This window comes from Pseudophryne corroboree, chromosome 3 (genome assembly GCF_028390025.1).
Source record: "Pseudophryne corroboree isolate aPseCor3 chromosome 3, aPseCor3.hap2, whole genome shotgun sequence".
Classification (NCBI taxonomy): Eukaryota; Metazoa; Chordata; class Amphibia; order Anura; family Myobatrachidae; genus Pseudophryne; species Pseudophryne corroboree.
In genome coordinates this window covers 308,404,791-308,429,485 of record NC_086446.1, presented here as the reverse complement: position 1 = coordinate 308,429,485, position 24,695 = coordinate 308,404,791, and the positions used below count along the sequence as shown (strand labels likewise).

Genomic DNA, 24,695 nt, shown 5'->3' with positions numbered 1-24,695 from the left:
GGTAGTCGGGGTAGCACTATTTTGGAAAGTGCTACAACAGCATGGTTGGATTCTAAACAGTCCAAAGTCACAGCTGGTTCCTATGACACGTCTACTGTTCCTGGGGATGGTTCTGGACATAAACCAGAAATAGTGTTTCTCCCGGAGGAGAAAGCCAAGGAGTTGTCATCTCTAGTCAGAGACCTCCTGAAGCCAAAATAGGTAGCGGTGCATCATTGCACGCGAGTCCTGGGAAAAATGGTAGCTTCCTACGAAGCAATCCCATTAGGCAGGTTCCATACAAGAACTTTTCAGAGGGACCTGTTGGACAAGTGGTCCGGATCGCATCTTCCGATGCATATGCTGATAACCCTGTCTCCAAGGACCAGGGTATCTCTACTGTGGTGGCTGCAGAGTGCCCATCTTCAAGAGGGCCGCAGGTTCGGCATACAGGACTAGGTCCTAGTGACCATGGATTCCAGCCTTTGAGGCTGGGAGGCAGTCACACAGGGAAGAAATTTCCAGGGACTTTGGTCAAGTCAGGTTATTTCCCTACACATAAAAACTCTGGACCTGAGGGCCATTTACAATGCCCTGAGGCCGGCAAGGCCTCTGCTTCAAAACCAGCCGGTACTGATCCAATCAGACAACATCACGGCAGTCGCCCATGTAAACCAACAGGGCGGCACAAGAAGCAGGATGGCGATGGCAGAAGCCACAAGGATTCTCCGATGGGCGGAAAATCATGTGTTAGCACTGTCAGCAGTGTTCATTCCCGGAGTGGACAACTGGGAAGCAGATCTTCTCAACAGACACGACCTCCACCCGGGAGAATGGGGACTTCCTCCAGAAGTCTTCCAATAGGATTGTACACCATTGGGAAAGGCCACAGGTGGACATGATGGCGTCCCGCCTCAACAAAAAGCTATAAAAGATATTGCACCGGGTCAAGGGACCCTCAGGCGATAGCTATGGACGCTCTGGTAACACCGTGGGTGTACCAGTCGGTTTATGTGTTCTCCCCTCTGCCTCTCATACCAAAGGTACTGAGAATAATAAGAAGGCGAGGAGTAAGAACGATACTCGTGGATGGCCAAGAAGAGCTTGGTACCCAGAACTTCAAGAATTTATATTAGAGGACCCATGGCCTCTGCCACTCAGACAGGACCTGCGGCAGCAGGGGCCCTGTCTGTTCGAAGACTTACCGCGGCTGCGTTTGTCGGCATGGCGGTTGAACGCCGGATCCTGAAGGAAAAGGGCATTCCGGAGGAAGTCATTCCTACGCTTACTAAAGCCAGGAAAGAGGTTACAGCAACTCATTATCACCGCATATGGCGAAAATATGTTGCATGGTGTGAGGCCGAAAGGGCCCCAACAGAGGAATTTCAACTAGGTCGATTTCTGCATTTCCTGCAAGCAGGAGTGACTATGGGCCTTAAATTGGGTTCCATTAAGGTACAGATCTCGGCTCTGTCGATTTTCTTTCAAAAAGAACTAGCTTCAGTACCTGAAGTTCAGACATTTATAAAAGGAGTGCTGCAGAGTCGGCCCCCGTTTGTGCCTCCTGTGGCACCTTGGGATCTCAACGTGGTGTTGAGTTTCTTAAAATCACATTGGTTTGAACCACTAAAAACCGTGGATCTGAAATATCTCACGTTGAAGGTGGTTATGTTATTGGCCTTGGCTACTGCCAGGCGAGTATCAAAGTTGGCGGCTTTGTCTTGTAAAAGCCCTTATTTGATTTTCCATATGGATGGGGCAGAATTGAGGACTCGTCCCCAGTTTCTCCCAAAGGTGGTGTCAGCGTTTCACCTGAACCAGCCTATTGTGGTGCCTAGGCTACTAGGGACTTGGAGGACTCCAAGTTGCTAGACGTTGTCAGGGCACTGAAAATATATGTTTCCAGAACGGCTAGAGTCAGAAAATCTGACTCGCTGTTTATCCTATATGCACCTAACAAGCTGGGTGCTCCTGCTTCTAAGCAGACTATTGCTCGTTGGATTTGTAGTACAATTCAGCTTGCACATACTGTGGCAGGCCTGCCACAGCCAAAATCTGTCAATGCCCATTCCACAAGGAAGGTGGGCTCATCTTGGGCGGCTGCCCGAGAGGTCTCGGCTTTACAACTTTGCCGAGCAGCTACTTGGTCAGGGGCAAACACGTTTGCAAAAATTCTACAAATTTGATACCCTGGCTGAGGAGGACCTGGAGTTCTCTCATTCAGTGCTGCAGAGTCATCCGCACTCTCCCGCCCGTTTGGGAGCTTTGGTATAATCCCCATGGTCCTTACGGAGTTCCCAGCATCCACTTGGACGTTAGAGAAAATAAGAATTTACTCACCGGTAATTCTATTTCTCGTAGTCCGTAGTGGATGCTGGGCGCCCATCCCAAGTGCGGTTTATCTGCAATACTTGTACATAGTTATGGTTAACTAAATCGGGTTATTGTTGAGCCATCTGTGGAGAGGCTCTATTGTTTCATACTGTTAACTGTGTTTCATATCACGAGTTGTACGGTGTGATTGGTGTGGCTGGTATGAGTCTTACCCGGGATTCAAAATCCTTCCTTATTGTGTACGCTCGTCCGGGCACAGTACCTAACTGAGGCTTGGAGGAGGATCATAGTGGGAGGAGCCAGTGCACACCAGGTAGTCTAAGATCTTTCTAGAGTGCCCAGCCTCCTTCGGAGCCCGCTATCCCCCATGGTCCTTACGGAGTTCCCAGCATCCACTACGGACTACGAGAAATAGAATTACCGGTGAGTAAATTCTTATTTTTCACCTTTAACCAAGAGATTAAGGTTCCGGCCTTTTTCGCTTCTGATTTGTTCTCCAAAGAGCGGTCTTTGGATGTTGTAAGAGCTCTCCATATTTATGTGGAGAGGACTGCCTTTATCAGGAGGTCAGAATCCCTTTTTGTAGTTTTTGGTTTTCACAAACGTGGCTGGCCTGCAAATAAGCAAACCTTGGCCAGATGGATTAGAATTGTGTTTGCACAAGCCTATGCGCAGGCTGGACTCCCAGCTTCTGCTGCTATCAAAGCCCATTATTCTCTGTCTGTTGGACCTTCTTGGGTGGCCCACCGAGGCGCGTCCGCTGAACAATTGTGCAAGCAGGCTATGTGGTCCTCAGTGAACACGTTCATTAGGTTCTATGCCTTCGATACTTCCGCCTCCCAGGATGCTTCCTTTGGACGCCGGGTTCTTATACCCGCTACGGCTCGTCCCCTCCCATAAGGAACTGCTTTAGGACTTTCCCGATGCTTCCCTGTGGAAACCAATGTACCCCGCTGCAGAAAAAGAGATTTATGGTAGACTTACCTTTGTTAAATCTCTTTCTGCGAGGTACATTGGTTCCACAGGGCGCCCACCCTGACGCACCTAGCTTCTGTGGGTTTGTATGGCATTCTCCTGTCGTGAGAACGTGGTTCTATGTGACTAACATCTACCTTCTCTTTTACACACTCTGCATTGGACTGGTTAACAAAACTGAGCTCATAATGCCTGGAGGCGGGGTTATAGAGGAGGCCCCAATGCATCCTGGGACAGTCTAAAGCTTTAGCCTGTTGGTGCCTGGATCAAGATCCATCTCTACACCCCGCTGTTTCCCTGTGTAAACTAATGTACCTCGCAGAGATTTAACCATGGTAAGTCTACCATAAATCACCTTTTGTGCAGCGGGGTACATTGGTTTCCACAGGGAAGCATCATCGGGAAAGTTTTAGTTTTTTTACTGTTGCTTCTGATACAAAATTTCTTCAGTATTTGTATTACACAATGTATTTGGAATCATTCATGATTTACAATGTTTAGTACAATGCAGTGTAAAAGGCGAGGTCACCCAATGTACAGCCATTTTAAAAAGTACCGTATATACTCAAGTATAAGTCGACCCGAATATAAGCCGAGGCACCTAATTTTACCACAAAAACCTGGGAAAACTTATTGACTCGCGTATAAGCCTAGGGTGGGAAATGCAGCTCTAGCCGTACACAGCCCTCATACTGCCAGATATGCCCCCACAGTGCCAGATATGCATGCCCCCACAGTGCCAGATATGCATGCCCCCTCAGTGCCAGATATGCATGCCCCCTCAATGCCAGATATGCCCCCACAGTGCCAGATATGCATGCCCCCTCAGTGCCAGATATGCCCTCACACTGCCAGATATGCCCCCATACTGCCACATATGCCTCCACCCCCACCCCACCAAGTGCCAAATATGCTCCCCCCAGTGCCTGGTATAACTTACCCTCCGCCGCTCCCGCGCTGTCTTGTGAAGGAGGGACACGGAGGGCACAGCGCGCGCCTCTCCTGTGTCCCTCCTGCGTCTCCGGCGGCCGCGGCGGGTCTGTTAAATGAAGTGCCGGTTTGTGAGCAGGTACTTCCGTTAATTGACCCGCCGCTGCCGCCGGAGACGCAGGAGGGACACAGGAGAGGTGCGCGCTGTGCCCTCCGTGTCCCTTCTTCCCACTGCACTGCACTGCCATTGCACTGACTCGAATATAAGCCGAGGGGGCTTTTTCAGCACAATAAAAAGTGCTGAAAAACTCGGCTTATACTCGAGTATATACGGTGATATATTCTAGTATATGCAAATCTTAGTTTTGCATCAAATGTTTCCATTATAGTATGAAATAATAAATCTTCTTTGCCCAGCTTGTTATAACATCCCTCTCCACTGTTTTGTTTTTGAGTGGTAAATGGAGGCTAGATAAGCTCACTCAGATTTCTTATCCCTATAGAAAGACATTGGTGCAGTGCACACTGCTGCTTGCCAAAGGGGGGTAGAACACATTCTGCTTTTCCTGGCATGTCTCTGTCATTAACCTTATTAAGCTGCTACCTTAAAGCTCTGTGATCGTGTGTGACTCCAACACCCCCCTCCCCTCCATCCCTCATCTCCTCCAGCTGTGAAACACTGAAATGAAGAGGAGAGATGGATTCTGCATATTGCTTTAGTAAAGTCACTTGTCTAGGATGTTGTGCATGAGGACTGTATAATTTGCACTAACATTTTGTTGAATTTAGACAAGCAAAGCAGTTGTCTATTTTGGTGCAAGCCGCATGCATTAAATGGATGCTCCTCCCTTTCCTCTTACTTGATACTGCTCTAATGCTTCAATGCACATGGCGATGGCCTCTCTTATACAAATGTGACATTTGCCTACTGGATGTTGCCATGTGAGCAGCTTCAGGGACGTGCAGAAACAAAGAGAACCCCTTGTTTCCTCGTGCCTCTTGTGTTTAATGTTTCCGATAAACCAGGAAATTATTATTGCACGGGACACTGATTGAACTGAAATAGAGAGAACCTATTTCCATATACCAATAACTCAAAATAATTGAAACGTGAAGGTGATGTTCTGTAGCGTTAACAGCAAGTATATAAGAGAAAACAAGAGTCTATGACGCTGCACTCAGTTATGATTCTTTATAAACAAGTTTTATTGAAGCATCAAGTGTCAAATACAGAACATTGTAATGAACAAGAGTGCAGATATATGAGACAGAAATGATTGCAAATAATACTGTAATAATATGTATGATACAGTATGTCATCTTAAACAATGAAAACAGGGAACCAGTTGGCTCTATCACATAGAGATCCATTACAATAAAAGATAAAATAACACATAATTATAAAGTCAGAGGAAGAGAGGCGCGTTGTGACTGTACCAGGACAGATTCTTTATACTATGATGAATTTGTGTCCTCATAAGGGTACAGAGTGTGGCAATGTAACTCTCCCACATGAGAAAGGAAGTTTTAAGGTGGGTAATTCCGACCTGGTCGCACGCAGGTTGTTTTTGCACTGCTGCGACCAGGTAATCGCCGCCTACAGGGGAGGGGGTAAATGCTGTGCAGGGCTGCGATCGTCTGTGCAGAGAGCTGTACAAACAAAAAGTTTGTGCAGTCTCTGCACAGCTCAAGACTTACTCACCCTCTGTGGTGATACTTCCTGGAGCTGACGTCAGGATCCCTCCCTGCAAACGGCCGGGCACGCCTGCGTTTTCTTCGAAACTCACAGAAAACGGTGAGTTGACACCACCTGGCCGGTCTCTTCCTGTTAATCTTCTTGCTTTCGCTGCTGCAAACGCTTTCTTCGTTCTTCTCGTCGCCGGGCAGTGACGTGCCTGCGCATGCACTGTTGTGACCCGATCGCACGGCTGCAAAAAACTGCAGCGTGCGATCGTGTCGGAATGACTCCTTAAGTGCCTTGACCAAAGTGCCCTTGACCCAATTCATTCTAAACAAATAATGTAACATAGCTTTGAAAAGTGATGGTGAATCATAAGAGAGGATGTATCCAGGTCTGCAGGCTGGGTCTGGGACTCAGGGTCGACCACAAAAAGGTCGACACACCTTAGGTCGACACACCTTAGGTCGACAGGAACAAGGTCAACATGAGTTTTTTATGTTTTTTTGATGTCGTTTTCTTCGTAGAGTGACCGGGAACCCCAATTAGTGCACCGCGTCCCCTCGCATGGCTCGCTTCGCTCGCCATGCTTCGGGCATGGTGCCTTCGCTTCGCTCGGCACAGATTACCGTTCCAATCGTAGTCCACGTGGATCGTTAAGTATGAAAAAGTTCCAAAAAAAAAAAAGTGAAAAACTCATGTCGACCTTTTTCCATGTCGACCTCTTGTCCATGTAGACCTGAGGTGTGTCGACCAATTGGCATCGACCTAAGGTGTGTCGAACTTTATGTTGTCGACCTGAAGTTCGGATACCTGCAGGCTACAGCACTTATTTCCACCAGGAGGCATCTACCACCCCGTGCAATACAGTTACTGGGGGAGAAGTATCCCAAATAGAGCCTATTCTGGTATTAAAGGAATGTAGGTATGGCCCTGGACTTAGGTATGATTCTTATAAAGCAGAACTTTTATGGAGTATGATAAGATATAAAAATGTATCACGGTCTAAAGTTGAAAGTATAAAAACTGAATATTTAGCAAAATAGAGATTTATTCTTTGCAAGTTGGTGTAATTAGTTTAGCCCGGCATTAGGCGCAATGTGTGCAATTTATTAAGCCCTCCTGCAAAAGCCTGTCCTGTTTTGTGCTATGCAAATGCTGTATATCCAGCAGTTTGGCATATCTGTGTATAAATGTAATTGCTTTACTAGTGACTCATGCTGTTTAATTTGACCTTTTGTACCTGTTGTAGATGGTTATATTTAGACATAAACAGATTTCCTCTCATTAATTAAAATCCAGAAACTGCTGTGGAGATCTGCTGGATGGGTGATCTGAATTACAAGATGACCTTTCTTTTGCCTTTTTAATAACTGCACAATACCTTTTTGGATTTTGATATTTGCTTGTATATTGTATATGACTCTTAAAGCAGAATGACATACAAAGTAAATGCAGTTGTCTTTATTCAGAATAGAATGTAAAGAAGTACAAACACAATGCTGTAACATACTTGCAGTGGAAAAGATACAAATTATTCTGAACCTGGGATGTAATGGAGTCCGAGTTCATTACACTTAGATTTTTTTTTTTTAAAGGAGCAATCATTTACAAGGCATGGCTTAGCTGGATTGATTTCTTGTGGGTAAACTGCAGAAAAAATATCTTTAGCAGTATATATTAAACTGATGGGTTTCTAACTGTATTGTACAACCAGTCAGGCAAATCTTTACATTGTCTTGAAAACACCAATGGGTCAGTCAATGCCAAATCATCACAACTTCCAACCCGACTGTCTCAGATTTTCATGAACGCTATAACTGAGGGCTAAAATTTTACATATGAAAGTAACTTTATGGTGTCCACCATTGATTCACGAAAATCCAAAATAGTCTAGTCGAAAACTTACTTTTTTTTTTTTGAGGATTTGGGATGGAATGACCCCAGTACGAATTTATTTGGGGAGGAAACATTTTTATTAGTAATATAAATATTTTGATGCATATCTACATAAATTAGTACAAATGTTACCCGCTACCCTGCAAGTCAACCTGCCAGGACTATAGTTTTTTTTTTTGTATATAGATGTAGATAGATATATAGATATACACACACACACACACACACACACACACACACACACACACACACACACACACACACACATACACACACACACACACACACACATACACACACACACACACACACACACACACTGTGTGTGTGTGTAAAATATCTATCTATCTATCTATCTATCTATCTATCTATCTATCTTTCTCTAACGTCCTAAGTGGATGCTGGGACTCCGTAAGGACCATGGGGAATAGCGGCTCCGCAGGAGACAGGGCACAAAATAAAAGCTTGAGATATCAGGTGGTGTGCACTGGCTCCTCCCCCTATGACCCTCCTCCAAGCCAGTTAGATTTTTGTGCCCGGCCGAGAAGGGTGCAAACTAGGTAGCTCTCCAGAGCTGCTTAGAATAAAAGTTTAGTTAGGTTTTTTTATTTTCAGTGAGTCCTGCTGGCAACAGGCTCACTGCATCGTGGGACTAAGGGGAGAAGAAGCGAACTCACCTGAGTGCAGAGTGGATTGGGCTTCTTAGGCTACTGGACGTTAGCTCCAGAGGGACGATCACAGGTTCAGCCTGGATGGGTCACCGGAGCCGCGCCGCCGTCCCCCTTACAGAGCCAGAAGAGACGAAGGTCCGGTGAAAGCGGCGGCAGAAGACATCCTGTCTTCAAGACTAAGGTAGCGCACAGCACCGCAGCTGTGCGCCATTGCTCTCAGCACACTTCACACTCCGGTCACTGAGGGTGCAGGGCGCTGGGGGGGAGCGCCCTGAGACGCAATATAACACACATATACCTTAGCTGGCAAAAGGAATACATCACATATAGCTCCAGGGCTATATGGATGTATTTTTTCCCCTGCCATTTTACACAAAAAAGCGGGAGTTAAGGACGTCGTGAAGGGGCGGGGCCTATCTCCTCAGCACACTGGCGCCATTATTCCCTCACAGCTCCGCTGGAAGGACGGCTCCCTGATTCTCCCCTGCAGTACTGCATCTGATTCAGGGTAAAAAAGAGAAGGGGGGGCATTTTGGCAGCAAATAACTAGATTAACAGCAGCTATAAGGGATTAACACTTATATAAGGTTATCCCTGTATATATATATATAGCGCTGGGTGTGTGCTGGCAGACTCTCCCTCTGTCTCTCCAAAGGGCTAAGTAGGGTCCTGTCCTCTATCAGAGCATTCCCGGTGTGTGTGCTGTGTGTCGGTACGCGTGTGTCGACATGTATGAGGAGGAAAATGAGGTGGAGGCGGAGCAGTTGCCTGTGTTAGTGATGTCACCCCCTAGGGAGTCGACACCTGACTGGATGATTGTGTTTAAGCAATTAAGTGATAATGTCAGCAATTTACAAAAAACTGTTGACGACATGAGAAAGCCGGCAAATCAATTAGTGCCTGTTCAGGCGTCTCAGACACCCTCAGGGGCCCTAAAACGGCCGCTACCTCAGTGGGTCGACACGGATCCAGATACAGATACTGAATCTAGTGTCGACGGTGACGAGACAAACGTAATGTCCAGTAGGGCCACACGTTACATGATCACGGCAATGAAAGAGGCATTGAACCTTTCTGACACTACAAATACCTCAAAGGCGGGTATTATGTGGGGTGTGAAAAACTGCCAATAGTTTTTCCTGAGTCTGAGGAAATAAATGAGGTGTGTGATAAAGCGTGGGTTTCCCCCGATAAAAAAACAGCTAATTTCTAATAAGTTATTAGCACTATACCCTTTCCCGCCAGAGGTTAGGGCACGGTGGGAAACACCCCCTAGGGTAGATAAGGCGCTCACACGTTTATCTAAACAAGTAGCGTTACCGTCCCCTGATACGGCCACCCTCAAAGAACCAGCTGATAGGAGGCTGGAAAATATCCTGAAAAGTATATACACACATACTGGTGTTATACTGCGACCAGCAATCGCATCAGCCTGGATGTGCAGTGCTGGAGTCGCATGGGCGGATTCCCTGACTGAGAATATTGATACCCTGGATAGGGACAATATTCTGTTAACTATAGAACATTTAAAGGATGCATTGCTATATATGCGTGATGCGCAGAGGGATATTTGTACCCTGGCATCAAGAGTAAGCGCAATGTCCATCTCTGCCAGAAGAGCATTATGGACCAGACAGTGGTCAGGGGACGCAGATTCCAAACGGCACATGGAAGTATTGCCGTATAAGGGGGAGGAGTTATTTGGGGCTGGTCTAACAGACCTGGTGGCCACGGCAACGGCTGGAAAATCCACCTTTTTACCCCAGGTTACTTCACATCAACAGAAAAAGACACAGTCTTTTCAAACTCAGTCCTTTCGTTCCCATAAGTACAAGCGAGCAAAAGGTCACTCTTTTCTGCCCAAGGGCAGAGGAAGAGGAAAAAGGCAGCACCATGCAGCCGCTTCCCAGGAGCAGAAGCCCTCCCCTGCTTCTGCCAAGTCTTCAGCATGACGCTGGGGCTTTACAAGCAGACTCAGACACGGTGGGGGCCCGTCTCAAGAATTTCAACGCGCAGTGGGCTCACTCGCAAGTGGATCCCTGGATTCTACAGGTAGTATCACAGGGGTACAAACTGGAATTCGAGGCGTTTCCTCCTCATCGGTTCCTGAAGTCTGCTTTACCAAAGTCTCCCTCCGACAGGGAGGCAGTTCTGGAAGCCATTCACAAGCTGTACTCCCAGCAGGTGATAATCAAGGTACCCCTCTTACAACAGGGGAAGGGGTATTATTCCACACTATTTGTGGTACCGAAGCCGGACGGCTCGGTGAGACCAATATTAAATCTAAAATCTTTGAACACTTACATAAAAAGGTTCAAATTCAAGATGGAGTCACTCAGAGCGGTGATAGCGAACCTGGAAGAGGGGGACTATATGGTGTCCCTGGACATCAAGGATGCTTATCTCCACGTCCCAATATATCCTTCTCACCAAGGGTACCTCAGGTTTGTAGTACAAAACTGTCATTATCAGTTTCAGACGCTGCCGTTTGGATTGTCCACGGCGCCTCGGGTCTTTACCAAGGTAATGGCCGAAATGATGATTCTTCTACGAAGAAAAGGCATCTTAATTATCCCTTACTTGGACGATCTCCTGATAAGGGCAAGAACCAAGGAACAGTTAGAAGTCGGAGTGGCACTATCTCAGGTAGTGCTAAGTCAGCACGGATGGATTCTAAATATTCCAAAATCGCAGCTGATTCCAACGACACGTCTACTGTTCTTAGGAATGATTCTGGACACAGTCCAGAAGAAGGTGTTTCTCCCGGAGGAGAAGGCCAGGGAGTTATCCGAGCTAGTCAGGAACCTCCTAAAACCAGGACAGGTCTCAGTGCATCAGTGCACAAGGGTCCTGGGAAAAATGGTGGCTTCTTACGAAGCGATTCCATTCGGAAGATTCCATGCAAGAACTTTTCAGTGGGATCTACTGGGAAAATGGTCCGGATCGCATCTTCAGATGCATCAACGGATAACCCTGTCGCCAAGGACAAGGGTGTCTCTCCTGTGGTGGCTTCAGAGGGCTCATCTACTAGAGGGCCGCAGATTTGGCATTCAGGATTGGATCCTGGTAACCACGGATGCCAGCCTGAGAGGCTGGGGAGCAGTCACACAGGGAAGGAATTTCCAGGGCTTGTGGTCAAGCATGAAAACATCTCTTCATATAAACATTCTAGAACTAAGGGCCATTTACAATGCCTTAATTCAAGCAAAACCTCTGCTTCAGGGTCAGGCGGTGTTGATCCAGTCGGACAACATCACGTCAGTCGCCCACATAAACAAAGCAGACTTCCTCAGCAGACACGACCTTCACCCGGGAGAGTGGGGACTTCACCCAGAAGTCTTCCACCAAATTGTAAACTGTTGGGAAAGACCAAAGGTGGACATGATGGCGTCACGTCTAAACAAAAAACTGGACAGATATTGCGCCAGGTCAAGGGACCCTCAGGCAATAGCAGTGGACGCTCTGGTAACGCCGTGGGTGTACCAGTCAGTGTATGTATTCCCTCCTCTGCCCCTCATACCGAAAGTATTGAGAATCATAAGAAGGAGAGGAGTAAGAACTATACTTGTGGTTCCGGATTGGCCAAGAAGGTCTTGGTACCCGGAACTTCAAGAGATGCTCACGGACGAACCGTGGCCTCTACCTCTAAGACAGGACCTGCTACTGCAGGGGCCTTGTCTGTTCCAAGACTTACCGCGGCTGCGTTGACGGCATGGCGGTTGAACGCCGGATCCTGAAGGACAAGGGCATTCCAGAAGAAGTCATCCCTACTCTGGTAAAAGCCAGAAAGGAAGTAACCGCAAAACATTATCACCGCATTTGGCGTAAATATGTTGCGTGGTGTGAGGCCAAGAAGGCCCCTACACAGGAATTTCAACTGGGTCGTTTCTTGCATTTCCTGCCTATGGGCCTAAAATTAGGGTCCATTAAGGTTCAAATTTCGGCCCTGTCGATATTCTTCCAGAAAGAACTGGCTTCAGTACCTGAAGTTCAGACATTTGTGAAAGGGGTGCTGCACATACAGCCTCCTTTCGTGCCTCCAGTGGCACCTTGGGATCTCAATGTTGCGTTGAGATTTCTAAAATCACACTGGTTTGAACCATTGTCTACGGTAGATTTAAAATATCTCACGTGGAAGGTGTCGATGCTGTTGGCCTTGGCTTCAGCTAGGCGTGTGTCAGAATTGGCGGCTTTATCATGTAAAAGCCCTTACCTAAATTTTCATTCTGACAGGGCGGAATTGAGGACTCGTCCTCAATTTCTACCTAAGGTGGTTTCTGCATTTCACATGAACCAACCTATTGTGGTACCTGCGGCTACTAGGGACTTAGAGGACTCTAAGTTGCTGGACGTTGTCAGGGCCTTGAAAATATATGTTTCCAGGACGGCTGGAGTCAGGAAAACTGACTCGCTGTTTATCCTGTATGCACCCAACAAGCTGGGTGCTCCTGCTTCAAAGCAGACGATTGCTCGTTGGATTTGTAGTACAATTCAGCTTGCACATTCCGTGGCAGGATTGCCACAGCCAAAATCAGTAAAAGCCCATTCCACAAGGAAAGTGGGCTCATCTTGGGCGGCTGCCCGAGGGGTCTCGGCTTTACAACTTTGCCGAGCAGCTACTTGGTCAGGGGCAAACACGTTTGCTAAATTCTACAAATTTGATACCCTGGCTGAGGAGGACCTGGAGTTCTCTCATTCGGTGCTGCAGAGTCATCCGCACTCTCCCGCCCGTTTGGGAGCTTTGGTATAATCCCCATGGTCCTTACGGAGTCCCAGCATCCACTTAGGACGTTAGAGAAAATAAGATTTTACTTACCGATAAATCTATTTCTCGTAGTCCGTAGTGGATGCTGGGCGCCCATCCCTAGTGCGGATTGTCTGCAATACTTGTATATAGTTATTGTTACAAAAAATTCGGGTTATTATTGTTGAGCCATCTTTTCAGAGGCTCCTTTAAATTTATCATACTGTTAACTGGGTTCAGATCACGAGTTGTACGGTGTGATTGGTGTGGCTGGTATGAGTCTTACCCGGGATTCAATATCCTTCCTTATTATGTACGCTCGTCCGGGCACAGTATCCTAACTGGCTTGGAGGAGGGTCATAGGGGGAGGAGCCAGTGCACACCACCTGATATCTCAAGCTTTTATTTTGTGCCCTGTCTCCTGCGGAGCCGCTATTCCCCATGGTCCTTACGGAGTCCCAGCATCCACTACGGACTACGAGAAATAGATTTATCGGTAAGTAAAATCTTATTTTCTATCTCACTCAGTGATTAGGAATGTGACATCTTTGTCTCCCCTTCTTACTAGTGATACCATCTGTGACCTGGGTGGGGTGGATGAGCTGGCCAATTATGGAGAGTATTCAGGCGCACCCAGCGAGCAACAGACTTATGACTATGCCAAGACCATCCTGTCCCTTATGACAAGAGAAAAGCATATTGATGGTGAGAGATTTTGCAATGTCTCTTTCTAGAATGCCTTTATATATACACACACACACACACACACACACACACACACACACACACACACACACACACACACACACACACACACACACACACACACACACTCGAGAGTAAACCATTGATGTGCATTGATCGTGTTTGCCATCCAACATCTGACCTCCATGCCAGATGTTCACCCTATGTTAGTTCATTGATGGTTACTAAGAACCCTAACACACACTATAACCTAATCCTGAACATGCTGTGATATGGCTATCTTCTGTTCCATAAAATGTATAGTATATCAGAATTGCAACTAGGATAACCGTTTTCATTAATGTAGACTTTCAATTTACTGTTAACTAGTTATAGTGCAATAGGACATGGACATTGATTTTTCTACTATAACTTTCCAGTGACCCCGTAGGTCTATTAAAAAGGAGCCTCTTGTAATATTCAGAGTGTAATTTTGTATTTATTTGTATCTCTCTAGGTAAAATCCTGATAATAGGGGGCAGTATTGCAAATTTTACCAATGTTGCTGCAACCTTCAAGGTGAGATGTGAGAAGGTGAAGTTGTAGAAGCTAAACAGAGGTTATTTAAACTATATCCATCTATTTTCTGGACTGCAGGGTATTGTACGAGCCATAAAGGACTTCCAGGGACCTTTGAAGGAACATGAAGTAATGATATTTGTGAGAAGGGGTGGACCAAATTACCAGGAGGGGCTTCGTGTGATGGGTGAAGTAGGTTAGTGGATGAAGCGATGTTTAAGTTCTATTTACAACACAACCTGTGCATGTGAGACCTACATTCATTACTGCTGCCCAGCCTGTCGATTTGATTTCCTTTTGTGCAGACAGGTAATATTGTTAAACATGCAGTTATTCCAGTAGTCAGTAGGAAATTGTCCCTTTTGAAACTAGCTGCAACTACAGTGGGTTTTTAACATCACTGTGGCAGGATAGACCAGTATTTACCAGTTCTCCTTTGTTTCTCCAGACTACGATTAATGATTTAATAGACTACAGACTTTCCACTCTTTGACTAACATGGTAACCACATTCACATAGCACATGATTTAGTGAGCAGAGGGTATTTTGTTCGCCTCTCAAAGTATTTTCAGTGCAATCCTCCCCTTACTGTCTTTACAGTACTTTGAAAACACTGAGATCCTGTGTCTGTTTCTGGCAGCCATAATGGTTCCGTTTAATTGAACCTGTGTGTTTTCACATGGTTTTTTTTTTGTTTGTTTTTTTCGCTCCCGATTGTTTCATCACGGGTAATTGGATACTGCCCTTTGTTTCACAAAATGTGGCCTTCTTGTTTGAAACATTGTTGGCAGACTTGTGGCCAAGAGGGAACTACAATATATCTAAATATATATATGTTGTGACTACCCAGTCATCTAACTACTCTGGAAAGAAGGTTTAAAACCAAATTCTTTCTGTAATGTTCAAAATACCAGTAGTCCCTGAACCCCAGGTGGCTCTTCCCACCTGTACCCATCTAGCTTTCTGAAGCATAATTCATATGTTGTAGGCCATATATTAAAATTACATGAAAATTTCCGTTTTATTTTAAATTAAGACTCCTCACCCTTTTCTCTGATCATTAAATGGTTTTGTTTTTTCATTTGATTTTACAAAGTTCAGTATTTTGTATTAATTAGTGGTTAGAATGCCTGTAAATGGCGCTGGAATCATAATAACATTGCAATTCATCTGCTGCATTCTGATGATGTTTAAGCCAATACCCTGTTGTGGTTTAGTTCTGTTTGTTAAAGCTTTCATTAAACATGGGTTTCTGGATATCTAGTAATCCTTTCTGGTTTTCCTCTTCCTCCATTTTTTTTTTCTCACGCATCCATAAGGAATATTGGGGAGACTTAGTACGATGTATAGACTGGGTCCAAAGGAGCCAGCGCACTTTAAATTTCTTCACTGTGTGTGCTGGCTCCTCCTCTCCATGCCCCCTCCCACAGGCAGTTTAGAAAAAAGTGCCCTCAGGAGAGGATGCACATCTCTGCAGCTCAAGATTTTCTTCAATTTCTTTTAAACGTTTGTTAATTTCGGTATGCTGTTTGGGCAACCGCATACCTGCACCGTGGGAGTTAGGGGGGAGGTGGGGGGTGGCTGTCACCGGCCTTGCGAGGTGCAGAGCTGCTTTCCCGCTGCAGGACCACCGTCCTGAGGGGTTGTTGTTCAGCGGGGCACTGCGCCTTGACTGTCACAACTGCAGCATGCCGCACAACCCTAACATATGCCTGAAGGTGACGACTGTGCTGAGTACAAACCTGGGGACCCGCTATGGGGTCCCCCGGTTCAAGGTGCGGCTGAACGCGGGCGCTGCATACGGAACCCACCTGGCTTCAGATGGCTTGAACTAGCACTTGTGTGATGTTTTTAAGCAAACGGGAGACTTCGACAGTATAAAAAAAATCACTGTAGCTCCGGCGCCATTGGAGGGGGCGGAGCTACCTTAGAGCGGGACCAGAGGTATTTTGGCGCCTTCCTCTGCTTAATGCAGCTACAGACAGCACACACAGCGCTTCCTGCCTCACAAGACACGCTGGAAAACTGGTACAGGGTGTAGCTGCTATCTGGGTCCTCTACAGGACAGAAATTATTAGTTTTACTGTGATATAGTTAGCTGTCAGCCTCACTGTGACTGTGCAGCTAGGGGTGTGCTGGTCTCTCCCTCTCTGTGTCTCCTCTCACATACAGTAAGGGCATGGCTTGAACAGTATTACTATCTGTGTGTATGTGTATGTTCTTGTGCTTACTGTGATTCTCTCCAGTATCATTTGATTCTGTTTCTTGTGAACAATGCAGCCAATCTTCACAAATCAGTGAAGGGGCTGGGGGAGGGGGTCCATGGCCCTCCTGGCTAGGGTCTCTTAAAACTATGATGTCTGATATGTCATCCCTGCTCACTGCAAATGTACAGAAAACTCAGCTACTTCAACAGGCTGTTGCAGATTTAGCTGCTAGGGCAGATGTTACACAGCCCCTCCCCCTCTCATGCAGCACCACAGAAGCATGGTTTGCCTGCTCTACTCTCTGATTTAGATGAGGAAATACAGCAGGAAGGTGAGGACTTGGATTCCGTTAGTGGGGATTCTGCTCTGGGTATTGAACCCCTCATACTGGCTATACTGGACGTGTTAAAGCTCCCTCTAGAGGACGCTGCGTTACAGCAGTCGTTTTTCTTTACACAAAACAAGCCTAATGTCACTTTCCCTGATTCTGCAGAGTTAGATGACTTACTCAAATTAGCCTGGAAAAATCCAAACAAAAAATTCCAAGTGTCAAAAAAGTTTTTGCGCACTTTCCCATTTGCTCCTGAAGGTAGGACATTTTGGGAGGACACCCCCGAGGGTTGATGTATCAGTCTCTCACCTGTCCAGAAAGGCGGTACTGCCTGACCCGGCCTCCTTTAATATAAAGGATCCTGGGGACAGAAAAATAGAGGCTACACTCAAATCTATTTACATGGCAGCAGGTGTATCGCAAAGGCCGGTCATAGCGGGTTCATTCATTCATTCATTCATGGGCCACTCATATTCAGGAGGGCCTTTCCGGGGCTATGCCTCTGGTCACTACGGTGACCCTCCTAAGGCACATTCAGGACACTACACGCATCCTGTGTGATTCGCTGAAGGAGATGGGGAATATTATTTCTCGCACTTCTGCCATGGCAGTGTCAGCGCGCAGGGCCTTGTGGTTGCGTCAGTGGATAGCGGACGCAGAATCCAAGCGCAGTGTAGAATCCCTCCCCTTCTCTGGGAAATGGCTCTTTGGGGTTGAGTTGGATACGTGGATTTCCAAGGTAACTGCTGGGAAATCCACATTTCTTCCCTCTGGGGCCCCGCCGTCGAGACGCTCCTACCTGGGGCCGTCTGTTCAGTCGTTTCGGTCTAACAGATTTCGATCTAGGGCCAGAGGTGCCTCCTTTGCGACTAGAGGCACCAGAGGTAAGACAAGAAAGCCTGCAAATACCGGTTCTCAGGAACAGTCCACCAGTTCTGCTTCCACTAAGACCTCAGCATGACTGTGCCCACCCACACCAAAGGGATCTTGAGGTGGGAGCTCGACTGCATCACTTCAGTTGCGTCTGGGAGGTTTTCTGCCAGGATACCTGGGTCAAGGATCTCATTTCTCAGGGCTACAAGCTGGAGTTCAATGGTGCTACTTCCCAACGATTTTTCAAATGAAGCTTACCAGCTTTGGAGGATACGCGTGTTACATTGCGACGGGCGATCCAAAAGTTGGTCCAGTCCCAATACCACAACGAGGCAAAGGTTACTACTCAAACCTGTTTGTGGTACCGAAACCGGATGGTTCGGTAAGACCCATTTCTCCAGCAGGGTCCACAGGTTATCCACAGGATAACAATGGGATATGATTGAGCGACAGCGGATTGGCCACCAAACGATCAAAAGCTTTCAGGCCTCCCAGGATACAACGGGCCCGTCCATATATCCCCACCCACTGGCTCAGGCAAATCAGTTTTTTGTTTGGCAAGGCAGGAGCCGGACCATGGTCAGAGGGCTGCTGTTCCTTTTAGCAGCCCTAAGCTTTCTTATTTTATTTTTTAGTCTTACTAAGTTTTTGAGTGATCTTTTCTAAACAGCGTCTATACGCTTAAAAAGAGTCGCTCCAACAACTCTCCGCTGGGGCGCGACAACGCTTACCCATGAGTACAGTGCTGTTTCGGCTGGCGTCTGTGTTGGATATACTAGCAGGTCCAGCAGACATTGCCAGGCTGTGGCTGGAGCACGGAGAGAAGGTAAGGCATTGATTTCGCTTAGTAGATGGAATATGGACACAGCCGCACTGTATTGAGAGGAGACTACCAAACAGTAGCTGACGCGGGTGCACCAGCGCTAGGCCTTAGGGATCTTAGGCACCAGGAATAGTACGAGGCTGTGATCCCTAGGGTTGATGTCAGCAGGGGGAGTTAGACGCTCTCCTGGTCGCCCCTCCCCCTGGTTCATGACCAGTTTCCGCCGAGTCTCCCGCCATGAACTGTTTCCTCGCTTCCGTCCCAGACGCTACCACGAGGGGACTCGGTCGCAGCATAGGCCGCTGCGTCTGTGTTCACTAAGCGCTCCCGCAAGGAGATCCGGTCGCAGCATGGGCTGTGTGACTGGTGCGTCTGTGTTCACTATAGGTTCCCGGAGCGACAGTGTACCCTAGTAGCGTCTGGATCCACTCAGCGTTCGCTAACGTATTGATCGATCCTGGAAGCGAGGTGAGTCTCCCTGTATCCCACTCTACCAAGTACAGGCTATACAGCGCTAAATTTCTATCTACTTGTTCAGTATGAATAGTTAAGTTAAATGCCTATTGCATATGAGTCTGTGTACATTTTACTGTGGTTTTCTTCGCAATGCGTCTGAATACGTTAGATCTGTGTAAAACAGGATACAGTAATATGTACTCCTACATACTTTAAAATGTGTTTATAGTTGATAATGTGCTCATATGACTAATATATAACATGTGACTGACTGCTAGTGTGATTGCTGACTTTAATATATGTTTGTCAGTTGTTTCTTCTGATCCTCAATGCCGGTGCATGGGTAGGATCAGATTGATATCACTTTAGAAGGTTAATGTGATTACAGTCACAAATTGTGTAGTACACTGTGAAAGTGCTGATTATTTATCATGTCTAAGAGCGGCAAAAGTGACAAAGGTACACTTACAGTAACACCAACACTCATATCATGTTTGTCTTGCAAAACTGTATTATCCTCTCAGGATCTGGTTCAGGATGGTTTATGTTCAATTTGTTTTGCTTTTCAGCAAAATACAAGGCAGATCCCAGTGCAACGTCAGGTACAGATAGATCCACCTTGGGCTGTGTTTGCACAGCCCTTGTCCAGTATAGCTGAACGGGTAATTCCTACAGCTTCTTTACCAGGAATGGGGTACACTATTAACCCATACATGCAGCTCCCTACCTACGGTATATCATTTTCCCCAGCAGTTTCTCATATGAAACAAGCTGATAAACCGATGGGAAATAAACCTTCACCTTCACAGGCTACACAAGATGATTCATCGGAAGATGAAAATTCAATTTACACTACTTCGGCATACGAAGAGGGTCTCAGCTCAGTGGATATAGCTGAATTAATTAGAGCTATGAAGGCCATTCTATCCTTAGAGGATTCAGCAGAGCCTGTGTTAAAAACCAAGGCACCTGTATTTAAATGTCCCAAAGTAGTTAAGACTGGGTTTCCAGGGTCAGATAAGCTGACGGAAATCATGGAAGAGGCTTGGGCTACACCCAGTAAAAAATATAAAATTTCCAAAAAGTGTGATTCCAGTTATCCTTTTCCAGCAGGGGACTGTTTAAAAAGGGAGGTGCCCCCTAAAGTAGATACGCATGTAATTCGATTAGTGCGAAAATCTATATTGCCTTTACCGTCAACATCATTAAATTATGTCACGGATAGGAGAGTGGATGGTTTTCTAAAAAACATATTTTCTCTATCTGGGGCAGTCATAAGGCCAGCCATGGCTTCAGCTTGGATGGCAAAGGCAGTGGCTGCCTGGGCTGATGCACTGGAAGAGGATGGTTTCTCAGCTTCTAGAGAACAAAAATCCTATATAGCTCATATTAAACAGGCTGCAGTATTCTTGGAAGAAGCGGCAGTAGACATGGGTACTATTGCTTCTAGGGCTTCAGCCTCAACAATAGCTGCTCGCAGAGCACTTTGGTTACGTACGTGGAAAGCGGATTCAGAATCCAAAAATGTTTTTTGAGCTTTGCCTTTTGCTGGAAATATTCTTTTTGGTAAAGAATTGACAGATATTCTGGAGTCCGAAGCAGACTCCAAGAAGGTCAAGTTTCCTTCCACATATAATCCTAAACCTAAGGGTCCAGTTTTTCGTCCCTTTCGGTCGCAAGGAAAAGCGAAGGGAAAAAGTGACCGTAAGCAGCCCCAATACAATAAGTTTGGTAAGTCAAAGAAGCATTGAGCTACCAGAGGGCCAGCTTCCAAACCACAAGATAAGCCATCAGACTGATGGTGCGGGCCTCCCCTTGGGGGACCTCAGGGTAGGGGGCCGGCTTCTTCAGTTTGCACAGATTTGGCAGCAGTCTACAACAGATGCCTGGGTGCAAGAAGCTGTATCTCTAGGTTGTTTTCCCCTTCAGGAAGCATCCTCCTCTGAGGTTCTTCTGCACCAGCACATCTCTGGTGGAGGCAAAGGCAAGGGCCTTCCAAGAACCAGTTCAGAAATTGCTTCAGTCAGGAGTAGTCATTCCAGTACCCCCTGCACAACGGGGACAGGGTTTTTACTCCAACCTGTTTTTGGTTCAGAAACCAAATGGGTCTTTTTGACCCATTCTCAATATCAAAATGCTAAACAAATACATTTGGGTACCAAGGTTCCACATGGAGATGTTACGCTCCATAGTTTTGGCCATGGAGCCACGGGATTATATGGTATCCCTGGATATTCAGTATGCATACCTACTTGTTACTTTAGCACTGTCCCATCAGTGTTCTCTCAGGTTCGCCATCCTCCCGCAGCATTTTCAGTTCCTGGCCCTACCCTTTAGGTTAGCCACAGCCCCCAGAGTTTTTACCAAGATCATGGTGGTGATGGCAGCTTATCTCCGCACGCAGGGGATAAGAATTTTTCCGTACCTCGACGACCTTTTAATCCTGGCACAATCACAAGAATTGTTCCTGTGCCATCTCCAACAGACAATACCATGTCTGCAGAGGCACGGGTGGCTCATAAATTGGGCAAAGTCGTCTCTAGTTCCGTCACAACGTATGACTCACTTGGGGGCTGTGCTGGATTCAAGTCTGCAGAAAGTATTTTTACCTCGGAACATGATATCCAAGGTACAGTCAAAGATTCAGGAGTTGTTACACAGTCACAGTATCAATTCACGCAGCAATGCCAGTGATGGGTTTGATGGTGTCAACATTCGACATGGTGGAGTATGCGCAATTCCACTCAAGGCCTCTGCAGTGTCTGATTCTGGCCAGATGGAATGGAGTACATCAGACAAAAAAGAAACAGACGATGGTACTTCCAGTAAAGGTAAGAAAGTCATTAGCCTGGTGGCTACAGACATCCCACCTAGACAAGGGGAGACCCTTTTGGATATAAGATTGGGAGATCCTGACAACAGATGCCAGTCTTCAGGGCTGGGGAGCAGTGTCCGGAAAATTATGGTTCCAGGGACAATGGACCACAGAAGAAAGTTGCCTGCCAATAAACCTGTTCGGACTTCGGGCCACATAAATGGCACTGATTCAGACAAAGGACACTCTTCAAGGAAAACCAATCCAGATCCGCTCGGACAATGCAACGGCAGTAGCGTACCTCAACCATCAGGGAGGAACCCGCAGCCAGACAGCAATGAAGGAGGTAAGTCACATTCTAAAGTGGGCAGAACTCCATCTCCCAGGCTTGTCCACAGTATTCGTTCCGGGAGTCCTAAACTGGGAAGCGGACTTTCTCAGTCGACACGCCATTCAGGCAAGCGAATGGGCTCTACACCCGGAGGTCTTTCAGACTCTAGTAGGACAAGTGGGGATTGCCAGAGATAGATCTCATGGCGTCCCGTCTGAACAACAAAGTGCCCGCATACGGGTCAAGAACTTTGGATCCCAAAGCGATCTTTGTGGATGCCTTGTCAGTGAAATGGGACTTTCATCTGGCGTATCTGTTTACCCTGATCACCCTGTTACCCAGGGTGGTGAGGAAAATAAAGCAAGCAAAGGGCGCCGTGATGCTAATAGCTACGGCTTGGCCCAGAATGCATTGGTACACAGATCTGCAGAGAATGTCGATGGATGCTCCACTTCTGCTCCCTCAACGTCCAGATCTACTAATGCAGGGTCCTTGTTATCACAGACATCTGGATCGACTGTCTTTGACGGCGTGGCTCTTGAAACCTCTATCCTGAAGTCAAGAGGATTCTCACAACAGGTAATTCAAACAATGCTCAGAGCAAGGAAACCCTCCTCAGCTCGTATTTATCACAGAATATGGCAGGCCTATATTCATTGGTGCAGTGAGAGAAGTATGGACGCGAAATCCTTCAGAGTTTCCAGGGTCTTAGCTTTCCTTCAGGCAGGAATGGATCAAGGTTTGAAGATGGCTTCCTTGAGAGTACAAGTATCAGCATTGACTGACTGGTTCCAAAAGAAAATTGCCAATTTGCAGGATGTGCGTACTTTTTTTCCAGGGAATACTGCGCATTCAACCTCCTTTTGTTCCTCCTACAGCATCTTGGGACTTAAATCTAGTCCTCAAAGCTCTGCAAGTTGCTCCAGTTGAACCACTTAATAAAGTGGATCTTAAATGGTTGACAGCTAAAGTTCTCTTTCTACTGACTATGGCATCAGCTAGAAGAGTATCAGATTTAGGAGCGCTGTTATGTCATTCCCCTTTTCTGATTTTTTTTTAAAATCCAGATAAAGCAGTTCTTAGAACTAGGTCTGGGTATCTTCCTAAGGTGGTGTCTAAATTCCACCTCAATGAGGACATTGTAGTCCCGGCTTTTCAGGTATCGGGGCTTTCAGCGAGAGATGCGTCGCTGGACGTGGTCCGGGCATTAAGGATCTACGTGGATCGTACCAGTACCATCAGAAATACAGATTTTCTCTTCATTCTCTATGGATTTCACAAGAGAGGATGGTCCGCTACAAAACAGACGCTGGCAAGATGGCTTCAAATGACTATTTCAGAAGCATACTCTCAAGCTGATCTCCCTGTTCAGGCTAAGGTCTCTGCTCACTCTACTTGTAACGTAGGTCCTTCATGGACAACACAACATGGTGCTTCAGCAGAACAGATATGTAAGGCAGCCACATGGTCTTCCATTAACACATTCATTAGACATTATGCCTTGGATACTTTTGCCTCTCATGACACTGAATTCGGGCGTAAGGTTCTCCTGTCTAATCAGGAGCGTCCCCACCACTAAATTGCTTTGGGAAATCCCATTGTTATCCTGTGGACCCTGCCGGAGAAATATACGTTATGGTAAGAACTTACCGTTGATAACGGTATTTCTCCTAAGTCCACAGGGATCCTACCCTGACGCACCTGATTTGAGGATCCTTCTACTCACTAACCTCTTCCTCCTTGTATGGAAGGGTGTGCATGTGTGTTCTTCTCGCCTGATTAGGGCTCTACATGATGCTCCTGCCTAGTGCTTTGGAATACAACTGATTTGCCTGAGCCAGTGGGCGGGGATATATGGACGGGCCCATTGCATCCTGGGAGGCCTGAAAGCTTTTGATCGTTTGGTGCCAATCCGCTGTCACTCCATCATTTCACATTGTTATCCTGTGGAACCTCCAAACTTATCAACGGTAAGTTGTTACCATAACGTATATTTTGAATCTGAAGTCCATGAATCCTTACTTGAAGATGTTCAAGTTCAAAATGGAATCCTTGCAAGCAGTGATTGCGTGCCTGGAAGACCAGGAATTCATGGTTTCCTTGGATATCAAGGACGCCTACCTTCATATTCCGATTTGGCAACCTCATCAGGTGCACCTGAGGTTTGCTCTGCTGGACAACCACTACCAGTTCCAGGCACTGCCCTTCGGCCTGCCCACAGCTTCAAGAGTATTCATGAAGGTGATGGCGGAGATGATGTTCCAGGTCCAGGGGGTCATTGTTGTCCCTTACCTGGACGATCTTCTGATAAAGGCAAGATCCAGGGAGCTTTTATTGCTTCAAATCGACCGCACTATCCACCTTCAGTCACGCCATGGGTGGATCC

General features: G+C 46.6%; 1 protein-coding gene across 2 annotated transcripts in view; it reads left to right on the top strand.

Annotated features, from left to right (window-relative positions):
- The window catches only part of ACLY (ATP citrate lyase), a 202,395-nt gene that overhangs the window by 98,649 nt on the left and 79,051 nt on the right, over positions 1–24,695 (top strand). For both annotated transcript variants that reach the window (XM_063959399.1, XM_063959400.1), the window contains exons 9-11: positions 13,779–13,915; positions 14,412–14,473; positions 14,552–14,669. In XM_063959399.1, the coding sequence (XP_063815469.1) occupies positions 13,779–13,915; positions 14,412–14,473; positions 14,552–14,669 (317 nt within the window). The remainder of the gene's footprint in view (positions 1–13,778; positions 13,916–14,411; positions 14,474–14,551; positions 14,670–24,695) is intronic.